Source organism: Panthera uncia, chromosome D4 (assembly GCF_023721935.1).
Source record: "Panthera uncia isolate 11264 chromosome D4, Puncia_PCG_1.0, whole genome shotgun sequence".
Classification (NCBI taxonomy): domain Eukaryota; kingdom Metazoa; phylum Chordata; class Mammalia; order Carnivora; family Felidae; genus Panthera; species Panthera uncia.
The window spans coordinates 37,519,443-37,533,583 of NC_064807.1; the positions used below are offsets into that span (position 1 = coordinate 37,519,443).

General features: G+C 36.8%; 1 protein-coding gene across 9 annotated transcripts in view; it reads right to left on the reverse strand.

Moving 5' to 3' along the window:
* The window catches only part of MPDZ (multiple PDZ domain crumbs cell polarity complex component), a 162,550-nt gene that overhangs the window by 32,500 nt on the left and 115,909 nt on the right, over positions 1 to 14,141 (reverse strand). For 3 of the 9 annotated variants that reach the window (XM_049617511.1, XM_049617260.1, XM_049617177.1), the window contains 4 exons: positions 10,763 to 10,940; positions 7,575 to 7,685; positions 2,918 to 3,016; positions 2,103 to 2,174 (listed from right to left, as the gene is read on the reverse strand). In XM_049617511.1, the coding sequence (XP_049473468.1) occupies positions 2,103 to 2,174; positions 2,918 to 3,016; positions 7,575 to 7,685; positions 10,763 to 10,940 (460 nt within the window). The remainder of the gene's footprint in view (positions 1 to 2,102; positions 2,175 to 2,917; positions 3,017 to 7,574; positions 7,686 to 10,762; positions 10,941 to 14,141) is intronic. The other 6 variants (XM_049617427.1, XM_049617345.1, XM_049617664.1 and 3 more) reach the window with 3 other exon arrangements.

Here is a 14,141-nt window from a genome sequence, read left to right on the forward strand (position 1 = left end):
AAATGTATATACAATGGCAGACAGGATTCAGGTAAAGTTTAAACATAGTAAAAAACAGCATAATATATAATAAAAAAGTATAATTCATTAAACTATTATTTGGTATTTTAGGCCAATGATTTTTTTCAATTTGAAGGCTTAAATGACAAGATAGAAAAAAACTGCAAACTTCCCCTTTTGGAAAAAAATTCTCATTCAAAAGTTTTCATAAATATGCAGGGGTCTAGGCGAGATTTTGTGTGTCTAGAAAAGTCTTCCAAGAAATTGGAAAAAAAAAAAATGAACAAATAAGTTAATCAAACAATGAAAGGCGTTCAAAGGCTGGCAGTCAGACTATATATAAAGAATTCTTCATCGCTACCTGAATCCTCTCTCCAAATGACTCTCTTAACAAACCCATGAAAATGAGCATTACACATGCAGGCTCATCTACCAGGGGAGCTGGTTTGTTAGCACAGAGCGCACAGACTCAGATCTGAGGAGCAGGTTTTAAGGGAAGGCCCCATCATTCCCTTGCCAAGGGAGTTCACAAGGTAAGTGAGAAAACACAAGAGACCACTTCATACAAACCCAGAGTACGGCATACTTGCTGTCACTTGGGGCTATGGGTCCTACTTCAAAAAGAGGGCTTGGTATCAAGCTCTTATATTGCAGATTATCAAATAGAATATTAGAGTTGGAAAGGCCTATAAGTAACTGAGCTCATTTTACTCATTTTGCAGATGAAAGACCTGAGGCCATGAGATGATGTTGTTCAAAATCACACCGGTACTAGATTTCTTTTAGTTCTGCACTTTCCATTATGCCATGCTGTCTCCTCCAACTTCCATAGTTAGTACCTAATCCAACGCTCAGAGATACCCACTTAAACTTCTAACCATGGTATGAAGCTGTCCCTGATGCCTTGAATCAACATTTTTCCTATTCTTATTTTACCCTTTTTTCATACAAAAATCCCTCTGATATACCTCATTTTATATGTGTGGATCTGGAAAAAGATTTTGATGAAAAAAAAAAACTTCCTATAGAACACATCAGATGATAAGCATGCACAAATAGTTAGAAATTGTTAACTCGTGTCAAGAACCAGAATACCACAAAATACACCTAATACTACAACAATATAGCACTGAAGGTGATCTTTCTTTGTTGATTCAGAAACCACGTTAGGATGCTAAGCTGCCCCAAAATGAACCTAATAAATATCAATTACTATTTTTCTGGCAAAGTAACAGAGAGCTCATTGGTAGAGACTTATAGGCAATAGATTTTCAAGTGACAGAATCTACTGTGTTCAAATGTTTGGTTTACACACAGCTGGCCACCCAGACAAAAACTACCACTGCAAACAAAACCCTTGTTATCTTCCCAAATACTGTGCCATAAAACCCTCAAATCAACAATGTACAAATAAAAATGTCCAACAAACAAACAAGGTTCATTTAACATACTAAGGTAGGGGCGGTGGGGGAGGCAGGGAGTGGGGGAGGGGGGAGGATGGAATTTACTTTTTTTCTGGTTAAAATAAAAACAACTTCTCTACAACAAGAGAGAATATTAGCAAGTATAGGTTAAGCCCATTTGGTTTTTAAAAAGGGGGACAAAATCTGATTTAAACTTCCCATAATTTTAATAAATTTATGGATGCAAACGTTATAGATCTTGCTGCATATCTTTCCTGAGCAGTTATTTTACTTAAAAATAACAAAATCTGCCTAAAAAACTGTTTAGGAACTGACTTAGGCACACCATTTTCATACCGTGAGTAAACTAAAACGGTGGGTCCTCACATTACTGACTAATCATAAAGGGAATACAAGCCTGTTATTTATATTTACTAAAGGGGCAAGCGATTAGGTGTTCTATTTTACTACTCCCGAAAACCCTCCTTCTGAATGAGATCATGTAATTAGCTTGTGGTTGACACTTAAGATTTATTAACGAAAATACAATTCTTTAACAGAGACTGTTTAGCCTTCATTGGCAAAAAACGCAAAGTGCACTTGAGATCACTCCATGCCATGTATGCACACAAGTGTAACACACACATAGCACACGGTAACACACCTACTTACTCATGAAAATTTCACACTGAGACAAACCTTAAATGGTGTGGGAGCAAAAGGGTTAGTTGGGGAACAACGGAAGATAACTCTACTTGAATTCTGTAATTCCTATAGTAACAGAAAACATATTCCTTCAGATACAACATCTTTGGTTATCCATATTACAAGAACATGAAAACCCAATGAATATTCATAAAATGCTTCCTGAAACTGTTGAGAGCTTTCTTCCTTATCATGATCAAATTATCATATAGAGATTCTTGTAAGTAAGGTTTTGTTTCAATTCTGGGTTTATAATTTCATCAGAATATAAGACTATCCAAGTATAGGTTTATAAGCATTGAAACAGGGGCATGTTTCCTCATTCAGGCATTTATATGGACACACTTTATGAATATTCAACATACTCCTGCATACACACAATTATTTGTGGAGTGATTAACTTACAGAAGGGCTTTTTTAGGACCACCTTGTAGAAGTCTGAGAAGGATTTAAATCAATACAAGGCTTTAAATAAATTATGTGTGAAAGTACTTCATACATTTGGCAACTAACAAAAATTCAAATATCAGAAAATTTAACTCACACCAAAATATAGGAAAGGCACTGGACTCACGATTCTCCCTTACTGTTCAGAAGGGCCATCTAATTTCAGCTATAAAAATGAATATGCTCTGGCAAAAAAAAATGTGCTTATGAAAGGATCTGCATGCCCACTCCAAACACACAGTTTTGCTTTTTTTTTTTTTTCCCTGCCCCAATTTAGTAAACAGTGAACTAGGACAAAGGCACAACAAAGAACGAAACGTTTGCAAAAGGCAACGAATGGCAAGACAATGGCATTATCCAACCTTGTCAGCGTTGAACTGAAGAGAATCAGCAAATGGGTTAGTGCTGCTGAAGTTGTACTTAGGGTAAAGGTTGTGCGGCAAGGAAGACAAAGGGGATTTCTAAAAGGAAACATAAGAGGCGCTGAGCGCAAAAGAAATATATTTAAAACAACTCAAGTTTTAAGAACAAAGTACTGATTTAAATAACAGTGTGAAATTACTAGATCCAGTCAGATCTAGTCATTAAGAGCAACATCGTATTAAACAGTCTAAGACTAAAGGTTAACCTCTAGCGATCTGGATCTACACCTCGACCTAAATCTGGCCACGAACTACGTAGGATATGAGTTGGTGAAGCTGATACCACATTTCTTTTATTTTCACTGTCACAGACAGATGCACATACACGTTGCCCAATCTATATAGTCATGTATGTCCCATGCATATCAGTAAACAGGTTTCAAGACGAAAACCATAAATGTTTTTTGTTTACATTTAAAAGCAAAGTATGCTTCTATTGTAAAACAAAAAAGAAACAGTCTATCTGCTGCAGAATGCAAATTAAACATTTGTCTGCTAGTTCACTGGTAACCTTCATGATTCTTTTATCTTGTTTCCCAGGAAGGAAACTTTTCAAACTTAGATTGGATATTAAGGTTACATCAGGTCAATAGGATTTTTCCCTTTAAAAAGGGAAATCAACAATTTTAAATAAATGAACCACCCTACAGTGGTGTTCTTTATTTCTGCCTTTTTTTTTTTTTTTTTTTTTTTTTTTTTGTGGAGGTAGAAACATTGATTTTTAAAAGTTTCCTATAAAAGTTCCCACATGAGAGGGAATTTATGAGGCTATGCATATACTGAAGTCCTGCCTTGGAGTGTTTCTCACAGATTTTGTGGCTTGCTTGAGATACTCCCTGAGCTAGGACTACTGGAGTTGAATATATGTATTAAAGGCAGGATGACTGCCAGATAGAATTTAGCATTTTCATAGTTTAAAAAAAATGAAAGTAATTTCCTTAGCACAATAAATTCTTCTCCTTCTTTTCATACCCGCTATCTTCTTCTTTTATTGACTGTATCTTTCAGGGGAAATTGCAGACATTTAAAATTCATTTTGGCTCCAATTAAATGTTTGTGTTACTTCTGTCTATAAAAAAGCCCTACTGGCAAGCATCAAGAGTAGGGAGAGGTTGTCATGTGACGCCACCCTGTACGGGAGAATACTCTGGAAAGGCTCTATCCTCAGTACGCCTGTACTAAAGCTTATGCCACATTACCCTTTCAATCTGCTCTTCCTGCAATGTTTTTCCTACAGAGGGAAGATGGGAAAAAGAAATGGGCACAATGACATTTCTGCTCATCTCAACTTTCTCTCTGCTTTTCAGTTTAAATGTCAACTCCTGCTTTACAAAAGAAAAGATCATGAATGCCAAGGAACGCGACCATTTATTAAGGGTGGGAGAAATGACTAGGCAGAGATTAAAATCATATTCTAGGCAAAATAATTCCATGCTATGGAAGGTGGAAATTATTTCTGATCCTCATACATGGAATTTTTGGGTTTTAAAGTTCCTTTATAATTCTATAGAATAATAATAAAAAAAAACATAATGGTAAGAAATGGAATATTTAATGAGAGCTCTCCTTTCCTGTTTTTTTTTTTTTTTTTTTTTTTAATTTGCAGCTCCTATGTAGGATTAGAATTTGGCCCTGATAGCAGAGTATAAAGTACAGCATGAGTACAGCAAATGGAGTGGTAGATCTATTACTATGAAGAGATTTATAGGAACAGGCCATATTCTTTATTAAAAAATCAATGATGAAACTTCTACTTATAGTTCGAAGGGCTGATAAAAACGAAAATGTTATTAACTAAGACAAAGCATAGGAAAGACAAAACCATTCTCTAGTCCATATTAATAGGGTCTGTCCACCCTTTGGTATGACCATGTGGTCCAACTGATGGAACTGTCAGTAATAATAAGTACAGAATATATTATTAATTATCATGAGGATTATTATCATCATTCTCAGTTCTGGGAAATTCTGATTCTTGAATAGTTTAGGTGCCAAAGAGATTGACTATCTTTTCATCCTATGTACAGGATTTTTTTGAAGTTTTATTGTATCTACAAAGAAAACATTTTCTATTAAGAGAGTCTTCTGTATTGGTGATTTTTTTTTCCCTTTAGATTACTGGAAACATGATTATTTCCACAAGGAAGTAAACCACTGAAAGTAGACCTCATTTTAAATGCAAAAGTGATTCTGATTTCCCAAAGCTGAATGCGTATGAAGAGGAGGAAAAATATCTTTCCCCTATTCATCTGAAGTTCTCAGCTCGATCTCTGTAATAAAAAATGGGATTAACAAGAGAAAAGTACTTATGTTGATTTAATGTTAACTTTCACATGACACATGATCTGAATGACACAGAGCCTTCACTAGATAATGAAGAACTGAAGCAATAGTTAGACTTGAGGTTTTTTTACAGGAGGTTTGCTTAAGAGTGGAAAGTCATGGAAAATATGATGGGACAAAAGAGTATGAACACAGTGGGGAAACTGAGGAAAACTTAGGAAGGTCTCTTCGTTCAGATTCTTCCCAGTGTCCCTCTGTCTTTGGAGGCAGGGATGTTCCTTTCCTCCAGGTATGGGGAGGGCGCCTCTCAGAGGAAGGTCTTACGACCTGCATCAGGGGAGAAGGGGGAGGTCTGAGTCCTTCCAGCACCTGCCTTTTCCTAAATTCCTTTGGCTTAAAATATTCAGTATTCTCTATTTTGGGGTAGCATACTCTGAATCCTGTCACACATAACTTGACTAAACACGTCACTCTAAGAAAGATTTATCCTGGAGTAATTGCTATAAAATGAAGAGTCATTATACCTCAGAATAAAATAGCGGTATGTTCCAGGTGTATGAGAAAATATCTTCCCAGTTCATTAGAAACTGTGACCAGCATTGAAAGAAATGTCTGCAGTTTAAGTTTTTAAAACTAATATGAAGAATCCTATTCAGCAGTTTACAGTACTGTCCTGCATGATATGCAACTTGGAAATTAAAAATAAAACAAAGGAATAAAACCTACCCACGTACAGAAAAAAATGGTTTTAACTTAAACAGCCATTTGCCAACATCATCATTCTGTATCTACATTGGACACGACAAATGGAAACAAATGTGGAAAGATTTGTAGTTATTTAAACAAACTGAATACCATTTGAAGAGAATTGCAGCATGGTGCAGCCCTACCATTTGGCAGATTTTCTCATCTGAATGGGCAATTATTACCTAACAATAAACAACGGAATGATTAAAAACTGCAGATGTGAAGATAACTGCTTACATGAAGAACGACTAAATTCATTTCTTACAGTAAACCCAGACCAGAGCTACACCTGTCTTGACAACAGAAGGACCGACAGGATAAATCTGGTCACTTCGAATTCCACTGCACAGAATACTGACGAGTCACTTTTTCTGACCTCATCTACGGAGCTGCCTGCTACTCTCTTTCCATCATCTGAGCACTGATTTCTTGTATTCTTGATTTTAAAGTTATAAAATAATTACCTATTTTAAGTTTTAGAAGGTTCTTTTAACTTCCCTCACATATGTTGACATTTTTCTTTTAAATAAAGCTAATTAATGAGCAGGTATTTGAAAGACAACCAGTGTGACAGGGTCTTTTTGTGTTTTATTTTCTCTTTACTAAAATCCAGAAGTTAGAACCTCTGTGAACTTCAGAACATTTAGGAAGCTCCTGAAATGATACGCAAACTTTTCAGTGAATGTGTGGCTCTGAAGAACTTTCCAAGGGGTATGGTTAAGAACTGCTGCACATGAAAATAAGCTTTTTCAGTGAGACCTAAAGAAGGAATAGCTAAGAAAAAAAAACAGTTGTAAACTCTTGGCATCGTTTTCCTCTTCGGAATCGTCAGGGCATATCAAATCCACAAAGCCTTGCTTCGTCTCTTCTCCATCAACAACATTCATGAAATTCATTCATCCTACTTTCTCGAATATTTTTTCAAGCCATTTTACCTGTCAGGACTGATGGTAAAATGGGTCAGTAGGTTTTTGTCTGCCAGGGATGAAGACCTTTACAGTGACTGTGGCCGGGAAGCTTCAGTTATGAAATCACTAGTGTATAAACACACTGCTTACACATTTCCACTGTGTAGAATGTTCAGTGGGACAGACAAATACACTCAAGATGATTCACAGGTGATCACGGGATTGCATCAGCTAGAAATTCTGTCTAGAAAGTAAGTGTAGAAAGAAAATGTAATCTCTCGGGCTTCTCAGGGACTCCACCAGAGGTCACACACTATTAAGTTAAATGATTGTATCACGTTCCTCTTAACAACTTATATATTTTGTGACTATGGTGAATACTAACAATTATCCATCTAGACACCGATGGCCATCAATGAATCCTACTTCTCTGTGTCTTCAATGGGCTTCCAGTGTTTATTAAACATGGCAGAAGGGATTTCCAGGATAACTCAATAGAAAAAAAACAAAAACAAAAACAAAACAATATAAATTTTAACAAGTCTCCTGAGATTTCAACACTGGCTATCTGCTCTTAGAGACAACTTGGCCCTTGTTACATTAGCTTCCAAGTTGAACACTGTTTGGGTTTGCCTACCTTGCCCTTTTTGTTTGCTTACCCTTGGTCTGTTTATAATGCTCTGTACCATAAAGACTACGGGGTTGCCTGCTTTCCGAATGGCTTCCACAGCTTGTTCATGGCTTGCATCTCTGAGGTCCATTCCATCCACCTGCAATGGAAGGCCTCAGCTTAACATTTCAAGAAGCTATAGAACAACAGAACAATTTGTGGATCTGGAGTTTTGAGGATCCTGGGTGAGGCTCCTGGAAACTCTGTTTCAGAATCAAAAATAATGGTGACTACTTGTGAGGCTCCAGAACTCTTAATTTGTCCAGGAGACTTGTGGTCCCTTTTTTTGGACACAGATTTCTGTCTCCAATAATCAACTGAAATAATAATCAGTTGAAATGAAAGCTCTGCTTCTGCTTTCCTTACACTATCAGCTGTTCCCTTAAATTAGGAAGTCAACATCATTAAAGAAATAATATGAGGGATCTGTCCCGCAGCACTGTCTTCATCAGGAAAATCACCGTACACATTTGCTTCCGATTCATTATAGATTAGTTTGGGAAATGGGTGGGCGATGCTTTGTGTGTTTCTCTCTGTATACAGATGCTTGAAGTTAAAAACAAAAGTCTGATGTTCGGAAAAATCGGGTTACGACAAGATTAGTTTTGCAAAAGAATCTTTGTAGTAGATGTGACAGGAGCTGGAAGCCAAGAAATTGTGCTTGTTAGTAATTCTTATATAAATAGCTTGAAAATGAAAGTTATTTTGTAACTTTTTTTTAACCATGGAATGCCTGGGTGATGATCAGGTCAGCTTATGCACTGAATAGGAAGGAGAATAGTTCGAAAGGCCAAATGCTAATCCTGCCAGGTTAAAACTATAGGATACTGTTATCATTTTATCATTTCCAATTACCACAATATGGTATATGCAACAAAATAGCAAAATCGGAGTAGGCACAATTCTGGAAAAGAAAATTAATTATTCGATCTCTGCATAGGACATTATCACCTTTAAAAGAAGTACATGCATTTAATTGAAAACCTCCCTCAGGTTGATACTTAGATAATGTATTACATCTTTCAGTGCGTATTAAAAATGGCTTTCATTTTTGTAGAATAAAAGTTAGTGTTCACATCCACTAAATATTCCATCTGTGGATGTTTACCAGGACGTTACAGATCTTTGCTCAAGTCCAAAGAACTCTATACTTAGAATGGAATAGCGTGCAGGTCTCTACTCGTCTAGTCTAAATACATTTTTAGACACTTGGCAGAGACAGGTTTTAGAATCTCCAGGATCCCAGAGGCCTAAGGCTTTCTTACTTACTAGAAAAGCCCCTGTACATAAGAGCCTTCAACAAACTAGTGCTAAAACGCATATAGTATTTTACCACACACAGAAACATACTTTCTTTTCAATTTGAAAGGGATGCTTTAACTCCCTCAATACATTTTAACAACATTTTGGTACAAACCATAATCAGTCCTTTCTAGAAATAATTATAAATGTTTCCTTACTTTTTAGCCTTGGGTCAAAGGTATTTAATAGTGAATTATCCATAAAATAAACTGCCCTGTGATAATCTGAAATTAGGAACTTTAGATAGTGTTCTAGCTAAAAAAGAGTTCTTTAAGAAGGTGCTCTGGGCCCGCCTGGGTGGCTCAGTCTGTTAAATGTCCAACTCTTGATTTTGGCTAAGGTCATGATCTCACGGTTCATGAGTTTGAGCCTGCACTGGGCTCTGTGCTGACAGCAAAGAGCCTGCTTGGGATTCTTTCTTTCCCTCTCTCTCTGCCCCTCCCCCCATTCACACACGTGCACTCTCTCTCAAAACAAATAAGTAAACATTTCTTTATAAAGGGGCTAAGATATCACCTAATGAAAGGCAAGGATGCAGGAAGAGAGAAAAAGCCCATTATTCTCCCTTATAAATGGTTGGAGGAAAAAAACAAAACAAAACAGAAAAGATATGACCCTTGTCCTACCATGTCTCAATCTTCCTCCCTCTTTAGCTCTCACAGACAATCAACCAGTAAAGGACTAAATAAATAAATCCTGAAACTGTTCATTTTAAAGTTGTGGTTAATATGTTATCATCTTTTTCTACACAATTAATACATTTTAACGCATTATTAATTATTAGTTATATGGATTTAGAAAATGAGAGACAATCACTTGCATAAAGTAAATATAATGGTTCTTATAATAATAAAGTGATTGGTTTCTACTGGGAAGTTGTCTCTTATTCTACTCTATAAATTCTGACAATTTAGCAAATCTGGGTCAGGTACCCTCCCTCCACCCTCTTAACTAAAACTACACTTACCCTGATCAAATAATTTATCATACTGTTCTGAAGTGACTTGATTACTTGTTAAGTCTGTCACACTTGACAGGCAGGCATGGTGCCTTGTTTACTGCAGAATGCCCAGAGCCTGTCGTAGCATCTGGAATGCAACAGCTGTTCCAGGAATATTTGCTGAGTAAATGAGTAGTGACCAAGGAAGAAAAGTCTATTTAACATATTATACTTTGTTTTGAATTAAGAGATTAGCAACAATTTGACCAAATACTTCTCTTGTTCATAACAAAGTTACACATACGTGAGTGTGTAAATACACACACACACACACACACACACACACACACACACACACTCCTCAGTGATAAATGGGCACAGCACTGAGAAGTAGGAGGAAAATCTGAGCCTGGATTGTGGGGGTGGGGCATTTATATAAAAGGTTACCAGGGTGATTAGCATAAAAGATTTACCAAAGAGACTCACTTGGAAAACAATCTTATCCAACGAAGTTAATCTACAATGAAATGATCGTGACAAAGCATTTCTTGAAATAAAATCTCACTGGAGAGCTTAGTTATGATGTACACATTCTGTACATGTATACATAATTTCAAACAATTCAATTTTTCCCCAAGAAATTTGCTTTGTTCTTTCAAACAGAACTTCATTATTTTAATTCAGGGCCAATGTTTTTAAAAATAGTTGATGATACCTCCAAACACCAGTGTCTGAATCAAGATATATAATCTGTCACCATGCTCTAAAGAGAAAAATTATAGATGAAATGGGACATATGAGAGAGAGATGCCTCCACCACAAGCACATTTGACTTTCATGTTGGGTCGAGTAAGCAGTGTAAAGACAACGATTCCCTTAGTAAAAAGGATGGAAGAGGGAGGGAACTTTGGCACAGAAAGCTCACTAGAGGATACCTCTACTATTCTATCTCCGGGTTTCAAGGTTCCATTTGTGCCAGCTGGACTATCTTCAAGAACATGTTTGATGAAAATGCCCCTCATCACTTCACCGTTGCTTAGACGACTCCCCATGCCTCGTCCACCAACAATGCTGATGCCCAAGGATTTGCTTGGTTCTCTCCAAAGTTCAACCCTATAAAGATAAATAAAATTGTAAACTCTTATAAGAAAGCTTAGAGAGAGAAGTCTCACAACACTGGGCTTTGCAATGATTTTTGGATATGACTCCAAAGTCCCAAGCAACAAACGACAAGACAAACAAACTGGACTTCAAAAAAATAAAAAAAAACAACTTGTGTTAATCAAAAAATACTATCAATAAAGTAAAAAGGAAACACACAGATTGGGAGAAAATACTTGCAAATCACTCTTTAGATAGGGATTGATATCTAGAATTCTTAGAGAACACCAAAACATAACAATAAAAAATTAAGCCTTCGGGTTAGTTAAGCGTCAGGTCATGATCTCCAGCTGGTGAGTTCAAGCCCTGTGTCCAGCTCTCTGTTGACAGTTCTGAGCCTGGAGCCTGCTTCTCATTCTGTGTCTTCCTCTCTCTCTCTCTGCCCTTCCCCCGCTCACACTCTCGCTTTCTCTCTCTCTCTCTCTCTCTCAAAAATAAATAAGCATTAAAATTTAAAAAAATTAAAAAATTAAGCCGTCTGATTAAAAAATGGACAAAGGAATTAAACAGACTTTTCTCCAAAAATGATATACAAATGGCCCAAAAGCTCATGAAAGATGCTCAACATCACTGATCATTAGGGAAATGCAAATCAAAACCACAGTGTGATACCACCTCACACCCACTGGGATGGCTATTATCAAGAAACAAACAAACAAACAAACAAAGAGAGAAAGGAAGTGTTGGCAAGGAGAAATTGGATCCTTCTGTGCTGTTGGTAGAATGTAAAATGTTGCAGTCACTATGGAAAACAGTATGGAAGGATTTCCTCTAAGATCAGGACAAGACAAAGGTGTCCACTTTCACCACACCTGTTCAACATATTGCTGGAAACCCCAGCTAGCGCAATCAGGCAAGAAAAATATTCAGAAGGTATCAGAATTGGAAAGGAAGAATTAAAATTGTCTCTATGGAGATGACATAATTTTCTATACATAAATCAAAAATAATCAAAACACTGTTAAATCTAATCAATGAATTCAGTAAAGTTGTGGGATACAAAATTAACATACAGAAATAAGTAACATCTCTATATACTGACAACAAAATTTCTGGAAAAAAAATAATTGATCTCATTTACAGTAGCACCAAAAATAATAAAATAGTAATACATTTAAGGACTTGACATTTCTCTACTCTGAAAACAACAAGACATTCACAAAATAAACCAAAGAAGACACAGATAAATGGAAAGGTATCCTGTGTTCATGGGTTGGAAGAATATTGCTAAAATGTGAATACTAACAAAAAACATCTATAGATTCAATGCAATTCCTATCAAGATTCCAATGGCATTTTTTACAGAAATAGAAAAAAAAAAAAAAACTCCTCTAGAATTTATATGGAATCACAAAAGACTCCATCTAAATAGTCAATGAAAGCCTGAGGAAAAAAGAACAAAGCAGGAGGCATCACACTTCCTGATTTCAAGCTGTACTTATAAAGTTACAGTCACTCAAAACAGTATAGTTCTGGCATAAAAACAGTCACATAGACCAGTGAAACAGAATCAAGAGCCCAGAAATAAACACAAGAATATATAATAAGGTCAACTAATATTTGACAAGGGAGGCAAGAATACTCAATGGAGAAAAGAAAGTCTCTTCAATAAATGGTGCCAGGATAATGGAATATTTACATGTAAAAGAATTGAAAGGGATTCGTATTTTATACCACACACAAAAATTAACTTGAAATGGATCAAGGACTTAAACGTAAGGCTTGAAACCTATTGTGATAATCTTTCGAGGACACATATAAAATCAAGCCATCATGCTATTTGCCTTAAACTTATACAGTGATGTATGTTCAATTCTCAGTAAGACTGGGGGAAAAGAAAGAAGAATGGTGATTGCTAGCAAATGGGGGTAGGCAGAAATGGGGAGTTATTATTTAACAGGTACACATTTTCAGTTTTGTAAGACGATTTAAGTTCTGGAGATAGATGGTAGTGATGGCTATGCAGCAATGGGAATGTTCTTAATGCCAGTGATTTGCACACTTAAAAAATGGTTCATATGGTCAAAAATTGTAACAAAATTTTTAAAAACTCAATGTAATGTAAGTTAATGTAATTTTAAAAACTCAATGTAATGTAATGTAAGTTAATTTTTGCCAATTTATGAAATTTTGCCAATTTAAGGTTTTACCGGTAGTGAAACAAAATCATTTTATTAAACACTTTCTCAATTATATGTTTTATAGGGTCTGATAAACACTAATGCCATTCTGAAGCTGATTTGTTACAAGCAAATGCTGGACTCACACTCCTGGCTGGGACGCAGACCAACGTAAAAGTACCATTTTCCAGGAGCTCTAATACTGCAGACATTAAGAAACCAAGAAATTCAGCCACCCCTGAACAGATGGTAGCTTCTACACTTGGCAATCAAATCAAGGAAAAGAACATTCCTGCACACTCCATGTCAGAAGCTTGTCTCTGTAGAAATCCTCCTTGCCAAGGTAGACCTGGTACCTAGCAGTCCGGGCATGAAAAGCAGTGGCTGACAATATCCTACGTGATTTGATCCCACACCGCCGCCCTAAATTCCTCTCCCACAATTCTGCTTTCCTCTCTATACTCCAGCTACCCCAGCATCTTCTTGTTGTTCCTTAAGTAGGTCAGGCATGCTCTCTGCTCTGGGGCCTTGGTGCTTGCCACCTCCCCTGATTGAGTGCACTTCCCCTACCCCTATAATAAACACAGGAACTCCTATTTAGTGACTGCATATAGCTCTAAGAGCTATGAATGCACTAAATTTATGTCTTAAGAAAAGGCTGGGAGATAAGAACAAGGTGATTTGCAGTGAGGTAGGTGTCTGGCTGGGAGGAGGAACAAGCAGCTCAGGGTGCTGGAAAAAAAGCAGAGAAACCTAGCAGAGAGCTCTGAGATAATGCAGTCTGCTCCGGGCTACAGGATGGGAGACAACGTTGGGCATTAAATAGGAAAACAAAGCATGGTCCAAACATGGCCTCAATTTGAGGAGCTTTGAGGAGTGTCCAGAGGACAGGAAAGATTGGAGTGTGGACTCCTGTGTAGTGAGGGAGGTCCCAGTAAGAAAAGGCTGGGTATAAAGGAGTACCATGGGTGGAGGGAGAGGACAGCCCCTGGCCAGATGAAGGCAGATGAAGTCAGCATTTTTTTTTTTATTA